General features: G+C 45.5%; 1 protein-coding gene and 1 pseudogene across 1 annotated transcript in view; both read right to left on the bottom strand.

Annotated features, from left to right (window-relative positions):
* Positions 1-319: 319 nt before the first annotated feature.
* The window catches only part of LOC119450919 (receptor-type tyrosine-protein phosphatase R), a 126,351-nt gene continuing 103,915 nt past the window's right edge, over positions 320-22,755 (bottom strand). The window contains exons 11-13 of the mRNA XM_037714388.2: positions 16,728-16,885; positions 15,521-15,634; positions 320-10,343 (exon numbers count right to left, since the gene is read on the bottom strand). Coding sequence (XP_037570316.1) covers positions 10,250-10,343; positions 15,521-15,634; positions 16,728-16,885 — 366 coding nt within the window. The 3' untranslated portion in view covers positions 320-10,249. The remainder of the gene's footprint in view (positions 10,344-15,520; positions 15,635-16,727; positions 16,886-22,755) is intronic.
* Positions 11,869-12,755, bottom strand: LOC119450920 (uncharacterized; annotated as a pseudogene).

Genomic DNA, 22,755 nt, shown 5'->3' on the forward strand with positions numbered 1-22,755 from the left:
CGGGTGCACATGCCGGTAACAGGTGGTACTGCATGACCATTATTTCTGCTTTTCACAATGTATCCAGCCTCCATGTCCAAAAATTTTGAACATTTTGAACTGGCTGAATTAAAAAAACTGATTTTTTTTTCATATTCTTGAGGAATTGAGGTTTCATACTGAACCTAGTAGGATGGCTGGTATTCATTGCAGAAAATAAAAAATAAGACAAAACTGTCCTGAAATTACCCGCCCTTTAACATGTTTCTATGAGGCATACTTGCACCTGCAGGTACCAGCTTGATATAAAGAAACGAAGAACATACACAACACAGTTGAGTCTGTTTTGAACACCTTGTATTTTATTTCCTTGAGCAACTGTTTTTCCATAGTGCAAAAAACTGCTGTGCTTTGCCAACAATGCCTTGATGACCACAAAATAAGACAATGAGGGAAAAGGGGCAGTGATTCGTGAGAACAAAGCAAGTATCTATCGACCTCCTGACTAGCATAAAGTCTTGCATTCCTGCACACTCACTCTGGCATATCCAAACACAAACATGCACATACATGCATCTACAAAGCGTACTATGGTGGCACAATTGCAGAAAGCCATGTCAATACACACTCAAACTCTCTCAGGCAAATGCCACGATAAACCGTTGCTCCTAAACAGTACTGTGTATTTCACACGACACACAAAAGAAAACCTAGCACAACTACCTAGCAGATGGTCTATCAGACTATGCTCGTATAGCTTCGTTACAAAGTCTAACCAGACTTGTAAGCCTGTTTTTTTTTTTCTTTTGCAATTCTTCTGCTAGAAGGGGATAAACTTGTCAGATTCAACGCAAGTTTGTAGAAACAGATAAAACGTATGTTTACCGCAGTCATGATGTCATCCCCAGTAAGCAATGCAAAGCCCTTGACAGTCAGTTCAGAGTGCATCAGAGGTCAGTTACATTTACATACAGGCATGTCCACATTGCACTGTACACTGATCAACTTGAATAGTATTTCAACGTAATATGCCTGTTGCGCTTCTGTTGGTGCAAGCCTCAAGAGGTACATAATGCTCAATAAGACATATGTTTGTGGCACCTACCCAAAGTAAGCATGCCTTTTCTCGAATTATCTTTCTGTCGTACCTCCTAGTTCAACAATTGACCAGAACACAATTAGAGCAACAGGACAAATACATCACTCACAAGTAAAATTTTACCTGAAAAATGCCACGCACATACACATACCAGAAGAACTGCACGCACATAAAGTAAAAATAAGCTCCCGTTGCAAGTTATGTGCTTGTCCTGTGGCTGTCAGAATGGGCTAATTGGTTCGACATAGTACATTGATTTCCAGCGCAAAGATGTGACAACAGAATGTCTCAATGCTTTGTCTCGTCCTGTATGTTCAGGCCTTTGCACTAGAGATTAGTCCTGTGGTTGCCACTGTGTTCATGTCTATTGTAGCACCTCACAGGGACACTAAAAATAAGTTTTAGGCTTGACTAGTGAAATACACTTCTGCGATTCCAGAGCGCACAAAATGAACAAAGTTTGGTAAAGTCAGAAGAAAAGACTCAGAACAAGAGAGCGGCAATGTCACTCGAAGTTCCCACACTGGCTGCTCCTGACATTACAAATTCTGAAAGCATCTGCTGGTGAATAGCTACCAGTTTATTGACGAAGAAGGAATAAACTGCATTCTGAAGGTCTTGAAGAATCGACCTACTGAGTTTTGATAACTTTTCCTTAATAACAGCAGCTTTCTTGCATAAAATGCTAAAATTGTTTGAGACATGCAAACCTGCACAAACATAATGGTGCAGCGGTTCGGGTTTGAAACCCAAGAAGTAAAACTGCCCCCTCGTTCTCTACTATTAACCAACTTTTCTCCATAAAAGAAAAAAAAAAAAAAAAGAAATGGAGATACAGTCATGAAAGAACACTTTTCAAGATTAAACTAATTTAGTGTTGATTTTTAGTGCCTCTTTAAAGAACTTAGCTAAATTTCAAGCAATTAACCTGCCCCGTCATCATATTGCAACAAATTGCAACAGACAGTCTGCTTGTTATACCTCTTCAATGTGACTTGTTATGCCTCTCACAAGCACATAAGGCACACATATGCAGTTACACAAAATAAAAATACTTGCAAGACGGCTTGCCTCAGTTAAGGTGCATGTGTATATGCAACACATGACTTCTTTTTAGTGAGTAGTATTAATGGTATGAAGTGTACAAAACACCTACAAAAGAATGTATTTTTCCTGCTTTTTGTGCACCTGCCTTTTTGTACTATGAATCCACTTGCTCAGCTTTCTCTTGTTCTAGCCTACTAATGTAAATGTCGCTGCGGAATGAAATCTAAGGCATTTGTGTTTTTATGAATACAATGACCATGCAACTTCATGTGTCGTTAAGGTGTTTTTAAATAAGGCTGTGAATGAGCCATAAATTTCAAGGGCAATGGGTGCTCACTTGCTGATGTGATGAATTGTTCCAGCAGCTTAAATGAAAACATTTATTTAGACCATGTTTGCTCATGTTTAAAAAAAAGTCATCACATTTTTTTTTCAGCATGCAACTCTTGGCGACTACTCACTGAGGACTTTATATGGAGGAGTTGAGACTGATCTATTTTTTCAGTGTAATCAGCAACGCTTGGTTTCAGCTGACTTGGGTTGGTTGCTTTCACCTAGTTCACTAGGATTTGCCAATTCAAAGAATGCTAGTTTGGCACATAGTCTTGTGTCCCGAGTTTTTGCATGACCAATTTCATGCAACCAGAATTGGAGTGTTCATTTACACCTATAACTGCCATTCGAAATAAAGAAAGCAATCTGAAAACTAGTGCAACCTCGCATTGCCACCAACGTTGAGGACTAATTCACGACTGCTTTGTTTTTTTTATTTATGTTTTTATCAAATTCAGCTACATTGAAAAATATATGGAAGTATATATGAACTCTAGTATATTTTTCTTGAAATGATACATTTTTAAATGCATTATGTGGACAAAAGATAATCCATGTAGACTGCATCGTGGCACCAACGTTTTAAAACATTGGAGAACCAGACACTGTTCCAATTACTGGTATTTATTAAGCCAATTCTTTGTATGTTGATGCCGCCATGCAGTCTTCGAGCCCTTTCAACCACACCGTGTTGCAGCTCATATTGAGCACAACTGCACATGACCATTTTTGACATGACCCGCAACGGAATGTGGCTAGAAGTCAAACTTGCAAACCTCCCCCTCCTCGGCAGGAGAGACAGAAAATGTGCAAACTGAGCTATGAGGAGAAGTTCTGCTTGAACCAAGGAAGTGTAGTATTCTCTCAAAAAGAAACAATAATAAAGCATCAATCAAGGTGACACTTTCACAGGCATGGTAATGTTCCTAACAATTAATGTACTACCAAGCTATAATTAAGAGTCAATGCAAAGAAATGTATCATCAGTAGCACCAATTTACTTGAAATTTGGAATTTAAATGTTACTCTTGTCCTGTCAGTTAAAAGGACCGCTAACCACACTATCAACTGCTGTTCAGTTTGCAGTTAGGCTAACACAAATGCATGCAACCATATACTAGTATTGATTATACAGTACAATGAAGTACTGAATCAAACAAGACTTGTAGATTACTTTATTTTTATGTCTGTGCATTTATTTGCATAAAACAATTGCTTATTAGCAGAAAATACAGGGGTAAACTTTCCTGGGTACATACTGCTGTATTTGTGATATCACATTAAAAACATGCGTTTCGATTCTTTTTATGCAAGAAGAGCCCACAAAAGGTGCCCTATTTACTTTTAAATGAAAAATGAGACATACACCCAATCATAGCAGTTGCTACGATTGGGTGAATGTCTAATTTTCTGTTTAAATACTTCTCTCCACGTAGCGGGTTTCCGCTTAACTATTGTGCCTATTTTCTTTTCTCTAATTTTCTATACAATGTAAGATATTCTAATAATAAATAATTAACAACCCTCAAGCAGATGCTGCCAAAATCTATGAAGGAGCCAGTGTGGGGACCTGTGAAAAATTAAGCATTCGTTCATGTAACACTGGCGTGTTAGTATGTACAGACTTATAATCCACCAAGCAAGCTTAGCCTTCAGTGTAGCTTAAGGGTGTTACATTTTTGGTCGCTCCAATAATCTGCCATTTTGCATTCATACTGGAGAGGCAAAGACCTGCTTGCTGGAATGTTCAGCACCTCGGTGATGCATGAATGCAAACACTGCCTTCTGATGAGCTTAACCTGAACAGATTGAGGGAAGGTTATACAACCAGGACCATCAGGGATATTGATAAAACAGCATCTCTTAAACCTCTTCATTCCATTAACAGAGGTTTCTTTTGTACTTGGAAGGTTTTGAGAAACAAGCGTTCGGCAAGAAATGTGTCTGCACAAACGTCACACACACACGTCACATCAAACGTGACTCCAAAGGCTTCAAAAATTGACTCTCGGGAGCAGTGACAGAATGTCTCAACGACAATGTCAACAATCAGGTTGACAACGATGCGAGCTTTCTTTTCAAGCATTATGTGAGGTGGCAAATGACAGCCCCTGGAAAGTGCTCAATGCGCTGGCATCAATGAGCTGACACATCATTCATTCTGTAACACTGTAAATGCAACAAATTCAAGATGCACTTCCAGTCGAGCTTTTCTCCCTTTGACATATACATTTAAGTATCTCCGTATCCCAGTCGTGCAATACAAACCGTTTAACAGCAGGTGTCCCTTTTGTCAATCGACCAAGTTCGTCTACCCAAGACACTCGATACCAGCACACTTTCAGGGATACAAATGACACACACAAGAGTAAAATGCGAATAAACGGCACTGGCAGAAAGGAAAATAGCTCCCAGTCACAACATTTTTGACAACACTGAGAAGCTATCTGAACCAACATTCAGTCATGGACGCTTAAACAGCATGGCATTGGTTAAGCGTAAAAATTAATGAATGATTAGAAAAAAATAAAGAACCAAGACAGAGGCGGCCAGCCTTTCACCCATTCCTTTATAGACACGAGTCATGCGATGACTCCAGTCATACTAACAAATTACTTGTCACTTCGAGCACTTTGCTTCAATGAGTGCCATTCTGATGGCCAAATGCTACATGGCAAAATAAAATATCTTACAGAATTCATAGTAGTGATGACTGGGTGGCAGAAAAAGCAATTAAAATGATTATTAGTATATTACAAGGGGCCATTAATGCTGCTTTTTATAATGAAAAGCACATCATAAATGGTGTTGATACAAAGCACTTGGACAGTGACACCATTTTGAATAAGGAGAATGACAAGATGATGGAAGCTGCCAGACAATGAACGTGTTGGGTTGGACTATAATACTTGTGCCAAAATATCAGGATATTCATTCTTCGCAGCTTTGGTTTGTTACTCTTAGAACTGTTACTGTCAAGACTATATACACTTTAAGGGAGCTGGGCTAAGTGAAGTGGTTTCACCAAATGCACTCATTTTTTAGCTCACCCAGCAGAAGATGAGGCGTCATTTTCTCGTGAGACGGCCTCCAAATGACAGCCACACCAAGTGTACCTGCCTAAAGTAACAATAAATTTGCCCGAATGACAGAGGTGGTAGGTGCAAATACTACCTCACCTACTCTGTGCGGTAAAGTGAATGCTACAGTTCCCATAATAGTTCAAAGCTTGGGTTAGTTGTTCTTCGTGCAAGAGAGAACAGGTCAGATGCGCTGTCCTGTTTGTATCTCTTCTGTCATGTGCGCTGTTCACCATGTTTGGGTATGGTTCACAATGGGTGAGCAGGAGCGAAAAGAAACCACTTGCGTCAGGAGAAAAGGGAGCTTGGCCATCACGCGTCATTAATCTATTTGTACTTATTCCATTCAACTAGTGTTACAAGCTGGATGATTAGTGATAAGACGTTGCTCACTGCTGGCTGATACAACCTGCAATTTCCACTGCAGTGCACAGAGCTGGTGAAATAGAGCTGTTGGGCATGTCAGTTGTGCTCAACATACAAACAGGCTTCTCAAAGGGTTTGAGACTGGCCGCCATGCACGAATGTAAACAAATGCAACTACATTCATGGAACTACTACACATCTCTTTAGTACAGCTACTACACAATGTACTAAAAGATGAGAGAGTTTCCGTTGCTTGAAAGTGATTGCATAACAGTAAACTCTGGTGTATGAATAACATTTCTGGCATATGAAGAACATTTTAGCCATTTCACTCTCCAACATACCGACATCATTTTGAGGCAATGCTCTCATCGAAATCCTGTAACATCTGAACGGAAGCAGCTTGTTTTGTTCAGGCGGAACACGAGGAAACACCAAGGCCTTTCTGATGAAGCTTGGAAAAACATGCATCACTCAATTTCAAGCACGCACGTTTGCTCACTTGTAGAACATCCACTGCTGATATCCCTTTGGAAGCAGTTTTTGCGTGGTGTTATGCATGCGCCAAAAGAGGCGCAAAATACTTGCAAGTTTGATTACAGAAAAACCTTACAGACGTACAACAGACAGGAATAAAGAGAACATCATGCACTGAAAAAAAGTACAATTGAAATGGAGAGCGGGACGACGAACAAGATGTGTGTGAATGGTCAGAAAAACACTTGCTCAACTTTTATGAAGATGTGCTTCAGTAGTTTACTGAGTGAAATGCACAGGCACAGCATTGTCTGCCAAATGCCAAACAAAATGAGGGAGTGATACAAGGGATGTCCTCTTGTTAACTCTTGACAGTTTACTATGCAGAACTTGAAAAAAAGACAAAGAAAGAGAAAGGGGGGGGGGGGCAAAGCCCAACTGGCCATACGTTTCTAATATGTGTGCATCATAAAGGACTGGCCATCAGTGCAAGAGCTGAACCGTAGTAAAGTCGACAGTACAAGTATGAACACTGACAAGATTTGAGAGAATTTTCGCTTAATGCTGTGTCTATGCGTACTAGGTAATAAGCAGATGTAGCAATGGTTGCTTAAAACAAGAACATTCGAAATGAAGCACACCAACTGAATGATAATAGGTTAAATCCTCAAAACTAAGTTCTACCTCAAAGCTATTTTTTATCTTCTACCCTGCTTTCTATTACGGCATCCTCACTAAGCCAACCCTGTTACTTCCTTTGTTCTGATAAGTTATACTCATTTGAAAATAAATGGCAATGAATCACTTGTAAATCAGTACCATACGTAAATATAAAAAGACTGCCCTGTATAAACGAAAGTGCACTTGTTAATATGTGAAACAGTGCACAGAATCAATACTCATAATTGAAATCGAGAAGTAAGCCGCACTTTCCTGCACAAAATTGTATAAAACTAGACCCAGATTCTGAGCAGAAACCTGAGAATGTGTCTCGACGTTACGATCCTGGCAAAGAACGCATATAACAGCTCGTCAAAATGAACAGTAATTTCTTTCGCACCCAACTGATGATAATGATCATGCCAATATGTGCATGTGCATGATTAATGGCGATTCTGATAAGTGCCTTGCATGCAAAATGGGGGCTTATAACCAAGCGATTGTGCCAACAAAGAAATACTGGTAAAGAAAGAACAACACTTCTGTACAAATTTCAAAACAATATGTTGTGTCAATGCAAGACAATATAACCAGGAAGTGGACACGCAAACCGAAGCAGAACTTGGCCAACCCAGCAGCTTCTGAACTTCTGATGTGAATCGGGGCATCCATCACAGGCATTGTACTTTAAGCAGGTACATGCTCAAAGCCATTTCTTTCTGCAGCTGTAAATATTTATTTCAAGAACTGAAAAAGAGCGAGACGGGAGTCTCTAGCCTGACACCAAAATTCGGTCCTGAACTGCTTCTGTCAAGGCCACTGCAGCCATGCTTATAAGTGAATTTATATTTCTAATTAATCCTTGGTCAGAGCTAATAAATGCAGTGACCTGTATTTTTATTTTAGCAACATCAAAGAATTTCTGCTTACTGCTGCTTTGCTTTTGCTGAAATTTCTCAACAAGATTGCCTTTTTAGTTCTGCATTGCTCAACCAAACACTTGGAATTTGTTTGCCCGATTTGTGCAGACTGTGGGTAGCACAACCAGCCCAGTTCACCACAGCAGCCCACTTCCTTGATTGTTATTATTTTTTCTCTGGACTAACGATGCAAGCAAAGATACCAAGGGGTTTATCGAGCAATGTAAACCAAAATGTGAGATCGTGCTGCACAATCTGAACAACAATGTGCCGTTAAATGCAATATGTTCACTTAAAGTTGGAATGAAAACGCAGGCCACCACTGCCATTTGAGTCAATTCCTTAGCATATTTTAAATAAGCCCATATAGACACTGCCAATTTAATGTAAACAAAAATTCTTTTTGCTGGAATGCTAGCACTAAGTTGAGGCTGTGCTTTTGTAACAAGTCTCCATTTTCCAGATCCCTCTGGTAAACTTTGAAAACATTTTCAGGTGCATTGTTTGTTACGTGGTACAGTGCAGGCCTCTGTTAAATAGAATGTGAGAGTGTTTGTGGACACTTTGGGCGCATTTAAGCTATGCGTGGCGATGAAACAAGAGCTGTGTTCTCGGTCAATCACTTTTGGGCATGCTTTTACATTTGCGTGACTTAGTGCCTAGTGCAAGGCATCCCTGGAATAATGAGCATTCTGCCCGCCGGCCTAGTCTGCTCAGTGATATCACCAAAAGTGATCAGGCCAGAATACAATCCCAATGCTGATCCACTACATAAAGAAACCAGGGACACCTTGTGCAAGCCGTCTGCTTCAAAGCCAAGCTCTACAAAGGCAAGTTCATTTCCAAGATTCATGCGTTCCCTTTAACAGTGGACTACACTGTACGTCAAAGTGCCTTGCACCTGTCTGGTTTGTGACAGTTATGACCAATCAACATTGAAAATAAAAAAATATTGAAGCAAACAGAAAACACAGTTTCGAAAAGTTATGTGCAATAAACGTCATAAAAAAAGAAAAAAAAAGTTGGGCAATACTGTTCGTGAGAAAGATTGTGCTGGTTCTGTGAAATCTAGGATTGAAAATTCATAAAATGGCACTTCATCGCTAGCATTATGTGGGGAAAGAAAATGAAAGGCCAGCTGTGCGCAACAAATGTGACAGGCACGCGTAAGAAGGTGAAGAGTGAGAATACTGACAAACTGTGGTGAAGTTGTGGTTAGAATAATCAGTGTTGAAGACGTGCAGCTTTTTTGCTGGTTGTTTCACAGAAGCAACAGTTTAGCAATAACAACAACAATGCCACGCAAGCAGACCTGCACAGGTATGTGCATGTCTCGGTGCTGATACAGCCTGCCGAATCTGAATGCTCTTCAGGTGAAGATTTCACTATCACACAAGGCGCACATGTACTTCAAACAAGGCTCATAGAAAGAGAAAAAGACAGGACTTGTGTATTCAAAAATGTACAGCGTGAAAAAAATAATGAGTGGCTGCTCTCAATATTTTTGCAAGTTGATGCTTGTTGCACCTTCTTTTCCTGTCTCTTGCGGTTCTGCACTGTTCACTTTCTTTGAACAACAGCGGCACGCATTCTGGCAACACAAATTGCCACACGCTGAACAACGTGCCAGTAACAACTGATGAACAGCTAACTCCGATGAAGCATGCACGTCTTGCTAGCACTGAAAAGCCCTTAGTGACTTCCGTCACCCTAGTGGAGAGGTCACCAGAATCGTTAACAGTTACGCCCCATAACATCCACCTGAATATCACTTGTGTCCTTTGCACACCACCATACCACCACGCTTATGACACCAGCACAGCCAGAAAAGTTCTTTGTGCCAACAGTTTCACACATTCGATAAGAGAGAAAGCACACACACATTCGCGAGGAATAAAGAGTAAAAAAAAAAGAAACAATTGGCATAATGGGGGATGTGGCTGAAGTGGCTAAAAGGCGCATTCGACAAGAGCCGAGTGCATGATGCAGTGGAGCCCCGAGAGGAGCAAGAGACTGTCCAAAAGCCCGATTGGCGGGTCTGGGATGCTGCAAGCTGGGCTTCACAACGAAGCTTCGAATGACACTGCACTTCTGCCCGCCGTACAAGATCTCCACATCACACTGGTAAGCAGACGACGCACGAGTTTCCAGGCGAGGGTGACCAATGTCTCTCACTTGTGCCTTCCATGGCTGACGGCAGTGTGCCTTCCCCGCGTGTTCTCGTTGTGCCGAGTGCAAAAAACTGTGGCAACTCATCGTAATTCCAACTGTACCTGCCAAAGAGTGTCTCAACGGGCATCCCTGTGAGGCAGCTCACGTTCAAAGAGGCAGAGTGTCCGGTGGACAAACTCGTACTGCTCAGCCGTCTGCACCATGCCGCCCCTGCACACAACACCGAACTAAGCTGAACAAAATGATACCTGAAAACTTCATTTTCATTAACCTTAAGGGGAAGCAAGACACTTGCTTCACCCCGTAACTGAAGTATGTGTAAAACACTGAAGTGAAGCCTGAAGCATTTACTGCAAAAAGCTGCATACACGAGCTTCGTTTCTCAATTTTTTACGAACAAATTCTCCGTCTCGTAGATTATATTTGAGCACCAAAACCATCTACCGTAAAATACCGATCAAGCACCCCCCCTCGACGTGAGGATAATGCAGGGAATGTTGGGGAGGGGGCCCTTGTTCGGTACTGCCACAAAATTCAAGATGGCGGCCAAAAATGCTACCCCCCCCTGCATGCTACCCCCCGCACCATGCCGCCCCTGCACACAACACCGAACTAAGCTGAACAAAATGGTACCAGAAAACTTCATTTTCATTAACCTTAAGGGGGAAGCAAGACACTTGCTTCACCACGTAACTATGTGTAAAACACTGAAGTGAAGCCTGAAGCATTTACTGCAAAAAGCTGCATACACGAGCTTCGTTTCGCAATTTTTTACGAACAAATTCTCCGTCTTGTATATTATATTTTAGCACCAAAACCATCTACCGTAAAATACCGATCAAGCACCCCCCCCTCGTAGTGAGGATAATGCAGGGAATGTTGGGGAGGGGGCCCTTGTTCGGTACTGCCACAAAATTCAAGATGGCGGCCAAAAATGCTACCCCCCCCCCCCCCCCCCACAGAAAAAAAGTGCATAGTCGAAGAAAAAAAAAACGGAACCGAAAGAAAAGGAAGACACACACAAAGTTCACTAGAATTAAAACGCTTTATTATTCATTCATTTAATCGCTTTCGAAGCCGTCAAATGAGTCTTCAGGGTCTGATCTGAAAACGAGGCCAAGGCACTTTGTCTGCAAGCCCTTGCGAAGTTCTGGGGCCACGGCGCCGATGTCACAAAGCTGGTCATGCTCGGCACCGTCGAGCGCATTAGCAATGCCGCACCCTTTGAAGGAGCGCGCGACTGTCTCTTCCGTGACAGCGGCCCATGCCTCTGACACAAAGTCAAGGGCATCCTGTCGCGACGTCTTCCTTAAATTGCCTTTCGGCGTTCTTTCCTCTTTTCTAATGAACCTTTCCCACGTACGGCGAAGGTTGGCCTTAAATGGCCTATTCCAGAACACGTCAGCTGGCTGCAGTAGGCTTGTGCACTCTGCAGGCACGTACACGACGTCTGTGTCGCGCTGCTCTAAGGCATCCTTTGTTGCCTGCGTTTTGTGGATGGGTGCCTGATCGAGCACAAGTAGTCGCCGCACGTCATCTCTGTTCGGCCCCCACACCATGGTCAGCCACTCCTGCAGCTTGTCCGATGTCATCCATTGATTTTTTGATGCGGTGACGTGGACATTTGCTACAAAAAGAAAAATAAGTTAGCGGAAATCACTGTGATCGAGCATCTCCATTATCGTTACTCTCCGCTTTGAAAGCAAGCAAAAAAGAACTTGGTGCACAACAGTCATCACTCACCTGGTATGCGAAGACTCATGAACGCCTTGGGTGGAATTCTTCCGCTCGGCTCCTTAAGAATTACAAAAGCTGGGAGCTTGTGTCCACTTGCGCATGCTGCCAATGCAACCGTGAAGCCCCTCCGGGGGCAACCAGTGTTCGCTATTTGCACAGTGCTCTCGCCGACCACATTGTTCGTCCTGTTTGCCGGAGAGTCCATTCTGACCATCGTCTGGTCCATATTTGACATGTTGAAGAAGGTGTACTCGTGGCATATCCGGAGAGCGTTCACGGCAGATCGAAAAGCCTTTGCTGCCTCCGTGAAATCTTCAGGTGTCTTCTAGCTTTCGTTGGTGGCATGGCGCATTGTAATGCCGAATCGCTGTTTCCATCTCTTGATGTATTGGCTGGACACAAGAAAATTTCCCAATAGCTGTGCACTATTTTAACAGCTTCTTCAGAAAGCAGTCGGTTACTTACAGCACACCCTGCGCTTCTTTCTCACTCGAGAAATTAAAAAAGAGCGTCATCCACTTCTTCGCTGAACACCGGTCCTCCATTGCTCAACTTCCGCCGAAGCTTGGCCTTGCCAAAGTTCTGCTGCAGCAAAGTCTCATACTTATCCCACTCACGGATCCTCTTTCTATCTAGACTGAAGTGGCGAGCTGTCGCGTGCACATTGTTTCCGTTGTGGTGATGCCATTCCACGACTTCGATTTCCTTTTTCACTGTGTATGAATGCATGTCACGAAGTCACAGCTACATTTGGCACTGTAAAACAACGATAAAATGGCGAGCGTCGCCAGTGTCAAGGTTGCCAGCGTCAATGTAGGTGGCCCGTTCTTGGATAGGATTTTGGATTAGACAAGAACGTAGCCAGAAGCACGGTTTCTGGCACGGTTTCGGTTTCGAAAGTTCTGGGACGAGTCGAGAGAGAATTGGGGAGGGGGGGCGCTTGTTCGGTAGTGCATGATAACTCGAAATTCTCAGATTATGGGAGGGGGGCGCGCTTGCACGGGTGGGGGAGTTTGATCGGTATTTTACGGTACGTTATTCTGTGCACCTAGTACAGTAAAAGCTCGATGATACGATCACGGCTAATACGAATTTCCGGGGGGGGGGGGGGGGAAAGAACCCGCGGCGGAAATTTCCTTCTCTCTCAAATTACAAGGTCGCCGTTTCTGCATCGCGCCGGAACAAGCGAGTACGTGACGACTAGAGTGTTCTAGACAACCGTATTCTAGCACACACTAGTCCCGACGTCTCAGCCACGCGGATAAAATGGCAGTGAACCCTTCTCCTCTATTTTCTAGTCACATGTTGACCTTGCACGCTGCGGCAGCAGCGCAGAGGGAAGCAGCGGCGGAGGCACAGTCGGGCCAACGAAACTGCCACGCCCGCAAACGCTCGCTTCCCGATAACGGCAGAAAACGAAACTTCAGGGGGCGGCTAAAATAAGCTGGCGCCAGCACGGCGGCGGGCGCGCACGGAGATGTGTGCACGGAGTCGAAGGTGAGAGAACTATGAGGGAGTTGAGAGGGAGGGCGAGGGGAGCCACCGAAGCGGCGGAGTTGATGCGGCCAAATCCGCTTCCCTGCCGCCCTCCTCCCTCACCTTCGACGGTCTCCGCGCGCACCCGTGTGCCGGCGCCGCCCGCTCGCACCCTGAAGCTTCGTTTTCTGTCGTTATCGGGAAGCGACCGTTAGCCGGCGTGGGCAGTTTCGTGGCCCGCGCTTGCTATGCGCTTGCGCGCCGCGATATTTCACGACTCGCACCATTCGTGCATCGTGCTATGGTGCACGAATACTTCAAAAATACGTCCTTTTAATTCGAACAAATTTTCGGGCCCCTTTGAGTTCGAATTATCGAGATTCGACAGTAGTTTTAATTGTGTTTCGATGATACGAATTTCGGCTACTACGAATATTTTTCATGACCCCGTGAGATTCATATTATCGAGCTTTTACTGTAATTGTTTCGGTTTTGAAACGTGGTGCGAAGCATCGGGCACCTATCGTCATCGTGCACTACGATGGAAGCGGGAAAACGAATCCACAAATGCCTGTGCCCGCTGTGCTGAAACGTTTGCCGAGCCCTGCATACTGCATACCATGCCAGTGACCACGGTACGTTACCATGCAGTGACCACATGCCATTTTACGGTACGTTATTCTGCGCACCTAGTAATTGTTTCGGTTTTGAAACGTGGTGCGAAGCATCGGGCACCTATCAGTCATGGTGCACTATGATGGAAGCGGGAAAACGAAACCACAAATGCCTGTGCTCACTGTGCTGAAACGTTTGCCGAGCCCTGCATACTGCATACCATGCCAGTGACCACACCGACCATCGTCCTGTTTTCTCGTTGCCGAGTTGCACAATGGCAGCTCTGCAGGGGGCATCAAGCGGGCATCAATTAAGGCCGCTGCAACTACCTTGGCGCGACAATGCAGAGAGACTGAAAGGAGCAGCTGGGGCTGGCAACGACTGGTGCTGAATCGACACAGATCTACAGAGGAACCTCGTTGATACGATTCTGCATAATACGTTTTTTGGGATGATACGTTTTTTTTTCTTTTCCCGATAATATGATTTGGTTGGATAATACGTTGGATGATACGATTTTCGGATGAAACGCCTTATTTCCCGGTTCCCGTGAAGAGCATATCAATGAGGTTCCACTGTATTAGCTGCGGTAGCAAGATACTTGGAAAGCCAATGAAAGCAAGTGTACGGGAGGTTAGCAACATTGTTCACGCCCGGAATCACCATGTTGGCAACACCGCACAGCAGCTATATTGTTCTGGATGCCGATTGATCTCCTGTTATAGCTCTGAGCAGTTCGCACAAGGTCAGCTTTACATTTACACAGCAGACAAAAAAATGTGACTATGTACTGCAGTGACCGTCCAGCTGCAGACCCATCTACACAGATGGCAGGCAGATATGAGGACAGAGTGGGGCCCGCCATGCAAAGTTTAGATGGCCTTCCCAATTTGCCATTAAGCACAGTATGGCCCACTATTAAACTGAAAGCCTCACTGTTATTCAGCGCAATATAACTTCACTATTTCTTCAGCTTCAGAGGGAAAAAAGTAAGATTGTACGTACACAACAGACATTCCCATGATAAAAATTTTTTTTTCTTTCTGACCTTCATATACGAACTGAACTGTATACAGTACTGGCATACTAACTTGGCACTTTCTTCAATAAGAGTAGACCATATTGTACACGGCAGTTCCTATGTACCTAGGTTAATGACGGCTAGCAGCATAGTTATGCAATGACAGTAGATTCCCAAGCATGTAATGCACCCCCTGGTTATCTTGCACACATTTGTAAGCATTAAACCTTGTGCTAAATTTCCTAATATTTGATAATAATCAATTCGACATTCGTTTTTCTTTTTCTTGATTCAATTTGAAATCCATTTGGTATTTCTGCACTCTTAGATATAAGCAGTCTACGCTGTATTTGAGTAGGATATTTGGAGTTGGCCCTCAGCTAAGGCTTGTTTCTCAAGTTGTGATCTTGCTACATGCTATCAGTACGGTGAAAATTTCTAAACAAAGATTACTTTGAGATTTTTCCCAGATTTTTGCATCTTTCAACAGGGTCAATTTAATCGGCAACAACGTGATTGTGGTGGTGACATGACTCACCTGTCTCTACGAAGAGCACACACAGTGGCCAATACATCGACACTGTTCTCCTCTCGCAGCTGTCGGATGCCAATGCTGCTGGCCACAAAACAGCCAGTGCGGCCAATGCCAGCACTGTAGAGAGGAAAGAGGAAACAGTGGTCACAACAGCATGAACAACACAGACAAGGGAGTGACAGGCAGTGATTGATTGACCACAAATACAGTAAAAGCTTAATTCACACCTCGTTATTTCGAAATTTTTGACAATTCGACTTAACTGGCATGGTTCAGCCGAGCTCCACAGAACTTCACGTATTAAAAAGCTCATTAATTCGCATGCAAATCGGGTCAGCCACAGATAATCTGAACTGCTTGCTGCCGTGGCAAGCTCCTGGTTCGTGCTAGTGGTCACTTTCCCAACTAAGCGACAGGTGGCGTGACGTGCTTATCACCACTGTCATCGATCCATGCCCCAGTGACAGCTCCCATGGATTTCAACGGCTCTGCTTTTTTGAACTGTATGCACCGGAAGAGATTAAAAGAGGCGAAAACACATCAGGACCGCCAAGTTCTAAAGTTTATTTTTGCAAATGGTTAGTTGCATCGACACCGACCATGGAGCATGTGGCCGATGTGGTCCGTCAGGCAACTCGCCAGTTGCAAAGGTCGAGCAGGCAAGCCAGATAAACTGCGCCATCAGTTATCTTTGTTGTGTCAGTGCCCCGCTGAGTGTGTTTTGCGGGTTGTTTCTGTCGTGGCAACCAGACCTACACTGCGTGCTGCCATGTCTTCGCCGTGTGGCAAATACTGGAGGCTAGAACAGGAATAATCGCATTCCTGTCCGGGTACAGACTTCAGATCTGTTAACAACAATGGCGGGAGGTAACATACGTGCCTGATCAACAAAGCTAGGTGGTGCTGCTCAAAAAAAGAAATGCTTCATGTGTTTCTTCGGGCTGTGCTTGAATGTGGCAGCCGCAACGACTGCAGAAACTGCACGAGCCAGTGTATCGTCATATCTTGATGCATCCACCTCCTGGGTACCATAACCAAATCTAGTTGCACAAATAGGCATTAAAGCAAATTATTAAATGTGCTTCGTACTCGCCAGTATTTTTTCCAGAGTTCAAAAGGGTTTCATGTAGTGCAACAAAAACAATGACAAATTGAGGAAGCCATGTCACATTGTCTTGCGGTCGTTCTGGTGTTATAGAGAGACACACACCTGCAGTGGACGACGATGGGTCCCGGGCAACGTGCCTGCAGCTGCTCCACCTCGAGGGCCAATGAGAGCAGTTGGTTGGGCGAGGCGGGTGCCCGATGGTCGGGCCACGCTGTGTACCACAGGTGCTGCACACGCCGCACCCGGTCTTCCCCACTCTTCTGCACAAGCGAGAGGCACCCACAAATGTCAGTGCAGCTTCATTCAACCATTACAAACATCCAACTTGGTCGCTGACAGTACAGTCGAGTCCCGCTACAACGAAATTCACGGGACACACGAAAAATTTCGTTGTGGCGGAACTTCGTTGACGCAAATTGGTATGTATATACCGTATTTTCGCGATACTGAGCACCCCCCCCCCCTCCCTCTATTTTCGCAAAAAAAATTGGGGGAAAAGTTTTCATGCGAATCTAAGCACCCGCCTATTTGTTAAGAAGAGCGCGTAGCCAAGGCCGCCTCGCGACGCCCGCGAGCCGCGTGTAGCCGGAGCCGTCGAACTCCCGAGGTGGCACGGCGTCCGCAGCGCGATCTCGCCGCACAGTCGGTCTGCAGAGCCGCGCGGACTCGTGACGCTCGCGCGCCGCGCGTAGCCAGAGCCGAGCGTCACGGAGATTTTTCGAATCTAAGCATCCCTTCCCCCCCCCTCAATTTGGGCATCGCGATCACGAAAAAAAAAAGGGGGGGGGGGGGGTGCTCAGAATCGAGTAAATACGGTACGTACGCCAAACGGCAAAGCCGCGAACGAAACCGAAACCATCGTCAGGGAAATCTTCGCGATGGCGGTGGGGGGCAAAGGTTGAGAGGTACCGAAGGCAGTCGATAAAGTGTCAACTTCACGAGAGAATGCATTTTGCGCCGCTGTTACAGCATTTTTCGTACATTGCGGCTGACGCCTAATCCAACGCGTGTGCCCGGCTGGTCGCGAAACACTCATTTTGCGGCACACGCACCTTCGCAATGAAGCGGTTTGAATTATCGCAATTTCACTGCATATTTATGACGAAGTTGGCAAGCTTGCGCTTACCGGAAGTTTTATTTCCCGAAGTCGGTCAGCCTGGATTTCTTACGCTTCATGGCAAGCAAAGGCGTTACGCGAGTCTCAGAGTCCGTTAAAAGAGCCATCGCATTGTCGTGGGTACAGATAACTTTTCTGATGAGGCGAAAATGAACCATTGCTTTCAAAGCAGTCGCCGGAGTCGGTGTGTCTAGCGGATAGTCATTTTCCCGAAACGACGAGACGTTAGCATCTTGTTGACAACAGCAGCTGCGGCGCGGCCGCTATCTTGAAAGCAATTTGCGACGTGCACAATGTGAGCGCCCGCGCGGGCCTCATCTTCAAAGCGATCTGCGATGGGGGCAAAGTGCAACTAGTGCCGGTAGAGTCGTGTGCGCTGTGCTTTCGACGTTTAGTTCGCGGTGAAGCGAGTGACGGCACGGAGGTCAATTCGTTCGCTGTTATTGCCGCGTCTCACTCCAGCGTGTTGACACGGAGTTTCCGCGGTCATCGAGCGAGATCTGGGCCGCTATTTTGTAGCGATGCCTTTAAAGTAATAATGCCTTTTCGCGCTTTGTCAGTGGTCAGAGCGACGGTCCGCTCACGATATCAACGTTGATAATGCGAGCGGACCGTCGCTCTGACCACTGACAAAGCGCGATAAGTGCGAAAAGGCATTATGACATTAAAGTATAAACCGCATTCACGCGATCTTGCGCGCGACTGCGACAAGCGACGCGATGGAGATGGCTGTGGCGGTCGCTCGTCGCCTACAAGTCGCACCGCATGCGAGCGACGACTTCGAGCGACGTCTCCCCGGTGTTGCCGGTATGAGGGCAGCAAATACTTGCCGAAACTGGCGTGACGCTTGCTTTATTAATTTAAGTTGATGTGTTTTAGTGTAAAGAGCAGCATAAATATTTCTAAAGGTCTTGCACTACGTTATTATCCTTGCACGTATCAAAATCTGGTCGTTTGCTCGTTCCGTGCGACAATCGGTAGTACTTGACTGATATATATCCATTTCCGGCTTCGCGCTATTGGCTAGTCGCTCATAGCACTTCCGGGCGACGAGCGACGAATTCTAGATTTCTAGAACCGAGCGATTGAGCGAAAAGACCAAGCGATCTGTTCGCGCGACGGCCCGTTTCGTCGCTCGAAGCCGTCGCTCGTCGCCGTCGCGCACAAAATCGCGTGAATGCGGTTTGGGCTTAAAAATACCGGCCCTGTTCATGTTTATCTGTGTGCGTGTGACACCGTGCCCGGTAATTCAGTTAGCGAATGTTTACAAGAAAACTACTATCTTTAGTTCGTATAGCTGTCTACTATAACTTGCTATCGCAACCGATGCTTTGCCTTGCGGGCGAAACTGCGAGATTTTTCCTTTTGCTTTCTGCCTCGGCGATCGTATGTGCCTTCTCCTCGAGAGAGAGAAGTTTACGCTTCTTCGTTGGCGTAGCCATTTCACCCGGACACACACCACAGAAAACGGCAGCGATTGTGGTGATCCCCTGCAGTGTCGCGCAGGCGCGTGGTGATCACGCGTGGCTATGGATTGCAGTGGCTTAAACCGGTACTTTGAATTTGATTTCGTTCGTGAAAACCTCGTTCAAGCGGACATACGATCGTCACAGCTTTGGAAGGGCCTTCTAATTTGACTACTCGGCAGTTTCAATTTCAATTCAGTCACAGTTTCGTTCTCGAAAAGTTCGTTGAAGCGGAAATGCCGAATAAAACGCCTTCGTTATGAAGGGACTTTTTTTGTATTACTTTCTATGGGCAGCTGACGGGGAATCCGAAAATCTTCGTTGTGGCGGAAATTTCGTTGTAGCGGCATTCGTTGTAGGGGGATTCGACTGTACTCCTTTTTCTAACATGTCATTTGACAGACAAGTGCACATCAAACTCAAATCAAACTTAAGACTACACATATATGTGATGCTGAAGCCATCTTTTCAGTGCCTCGGGCACAAAAAGATACAGTGTAGCACTTCTACCTCAGCAAGACTAGCCACAAGTAAGCAAGCACACTGAAAACTAAACAATAATTATATTGTTACGTTGCAGAAGTCACATACAAAGATGTACAGTAAACCCTCATTAACTCGAACTCTGATATTTCGAATTATCGGATAAGTTGAATTTTTTTTCCCTGGCACGGTGTTAACTCCATGGGTTTTTCACCCCTTATCTCGAAACGCCACTGCGCCGAACTTCGGATATCTTGAAACCTAGACTGCGAAAATGTTGAAAAAAAGACAGTACCGAAACGTTTTTTTGTAGTTTTATTCGCAGCTGGGATATCGCCAAAAAGTGAAACTAGGGCCAGTATTTTGCAGCGATGCCTTTTCCGATGCTAATGCCTTTTTGTGCTTTTCAGAGCGATGGTCCGCTCAGGTTATTAATGGGATCAGCAGGCTGTAAGTGGTGGATGTTAAGACTAGCATAGAATAAAGCATCGCTACAAAATACCAGCCCAAGCCTGCAATTTTTTATCATCAGCAAAGCACAAAACCCCAGTGCTTTCGGAATGCACGGTTGCCCAAGGAGGTAATCTACCGTGCAAACAAGATGGCATGGATGACCGCAGGGCTCTACGAGTCTTACGTCCATGTGTTAGACCGCGAAATGTTGCAACAAGTCGTGTTCATCGTCGATAACTGCCCTGGGCATGGCAAAATTGAAAACCTGCAGGCGATCGCACTCAAGTTTCTCCCATGTTACATGAAGTCAGTCCTACTACCAATGGACCAAGATGTCATTGGGATCACCCACAAGCAGTACAGAATAAAAACCTTCTACGGTGGAGCTTGTTGTTCTACGAGAACGGGAAGGGCTATGAAATTGATCTACTTGGCGCCATCCACCTTCTCACAGGCGCCTAGAAACACGTGCTGCCGTTGTCGATTGCTGTTTCGTTCATGCTGGATTTTGTCTCTGGACAGCCGGAGATGGAGGACTTCAGTGCCTGCAACCAACTTTGTGAAGAAGTGCGCCAACTTACAGGCCCTGCAAGCGACGGCACTGATGGGTCAGATGTTGGCTTTGATGCGTACGCTCTCTACGAGCGAAATGTCCCTGTGACTGGGGAAATGACCGATGCTGAAATTGCAGAAACCGCAGTTAACAGCGAGGACATGGATGAACAAGAAAACGAGGGGCTGCGAGACGTCCCGACGTTAGCCGAGACAAGGAACTTGTTGTGGCTGCTTAGGAACAAAGTCGAGTGCAGTGGCAGTGGCAAACAATGACGAGGTGTGTCGGGCAGCTTGAGAACGCTTTTCTCGCACCAAGTGCAGCCACCAAGCAGACCAGCATTACAATTATTACATTACATTACTTTTGTAGAAAGAAAATGGCTCGGGAATCAACTGCAATTATCGAAACAACATTGCACCTGTGAAAAATGTCCGTTTGCACTTATATGGGCGAGGTTTGCTGTTGCCTATATACGACCGACGTGTCGGTTGCTGGGTTGCACATAATATTGCAGAAATGAACTACTAAAAGTGCCTCTCCTGGTACACTGAGCTTTTGTGAGCTTTTGCAAGTCGGCGGTTTATGGTGCCATATTGGAAAGGCATTATGTTGGCTTTACGCGGTGGTTATGCTTATATTTTCGTGAATTCGACTATCTCGAAACACCACTTATACCGAAATTTTTTCCAGCTTTTACTACTTCGAGTCAACGGGGTATTACTGTATTTACGATATTTACAAGAGAGGCAACGATACATAAACAAGATGGCTGTCAAGACTGATTCCACCTCTACATGTCGAATCGTCTTCTTCTGACTGGCGCCACTCTTCGTTGCATCGTAAAATAATCCTCGCCTGCAAAGGCACCGTTATGGTGCTAACTATAAGAAAAGTGAATTCGCGGCAAAGTAAGGCTTCAGCCAGGACACATGCACAACGTTAGTGGGGACATGCGAGTTCAGCAGAGCGATCTTATAGTTCACATCGTCAAGCTGATTCAATATCGTCAAGCTGATGCGGCAGCAGCTTTTCAGACAAGCAGACGCGGCAACATGGTGTCCATAGGAGCGCAACGGTGCCAGGAGGAAATCGAACGTCCCGATGTCGGCTGTCGTACCGGATCTTCTGTGCGGCCTGAGACTCAGTGAGCCGGGAGCCAGCAAGCTGGCGTGCCGTGTGGGACCGGGCGAAGACGTCTTGAGTATATTCAGCGGGAGCGTTCATCGAGGAAGGAAGCAGTGCGTCAAAGGGCAAAGTAGTGTGACGGCTGAACAGAAGGTAAGGGTGAAAAGCCAGCGGTCTCGTGATGAAACAAATTATAGGCGAAGGTCACGAAGGGTAACGTGCTGTCCCAAACACTGTGGTCATCAGAAATGTACGTGGACAGCATTTCTGCCAACGTGCGATTGAACCACTCTGCGAGTCCTGTTGTCTGCGGGTGGTAGGTGGTGGAAAGCTTGTGCTTGGCAGAACAGGAGCAAGTAGGTCTTCAACTACTCGGGACAAGAAGGTGCAGCCGAAATCAGTGAGGAGCTGCCGGGGTGCGCCATGATGGAGGATGACGTCATGTAAAAGGAAATCCGCCACCTCAGTTGAACAGTTTGTGCGCAAAGCTTGCATGATCGCGTACCGGATCGCGTAATCAGTCACGACAACGGCTCACTTAATGCCAGATTTCGACATCAGAAAAGGGCCAAGAAGATCGAGACCGATGCAAAGGAATGGTCCTGAGGGCACATCGATAGGGTGAAGGCGTCCACTGGGCAGCACAGCACGTTTTTTTGCAGCGCTGACAGAGCGCACAGGCTGCAAAGTAGCGGTACACGGAGCGGTACAGGCTTGACCAGTAGAATCGGCGCCGTATGCGATCGTAAATACGTGAAACGCCAAGGTGGCCTGAAGTAGCGGCGCCATGCAACTGCTCAAGAACTGATGTCCGGAGATGGCGTGGTACGAGTAAAAATTCTGGTTCATCAGGGCATAAGCTGCGACGGTAGAGAACGTCGTCGCAGAGCATGAACATGCGCAGCGTGGGCTCTGAATGTCCAGAATTGA

This window comes from Dermacentor silvarum, chromosome 4 (genome assembly GCF_013339745.2).
Source record: "Dermacentor silvarum isolate Dsil-2018 chromosome 4, BIME_Dsil_1.4, whole genome shotgun sequence".
NCBI lineage: Eukaryota > Metazoa > Arthropoda > Arachnida > Ixodida > Ixodidae > Dermacentor > Dermacentor silvarum.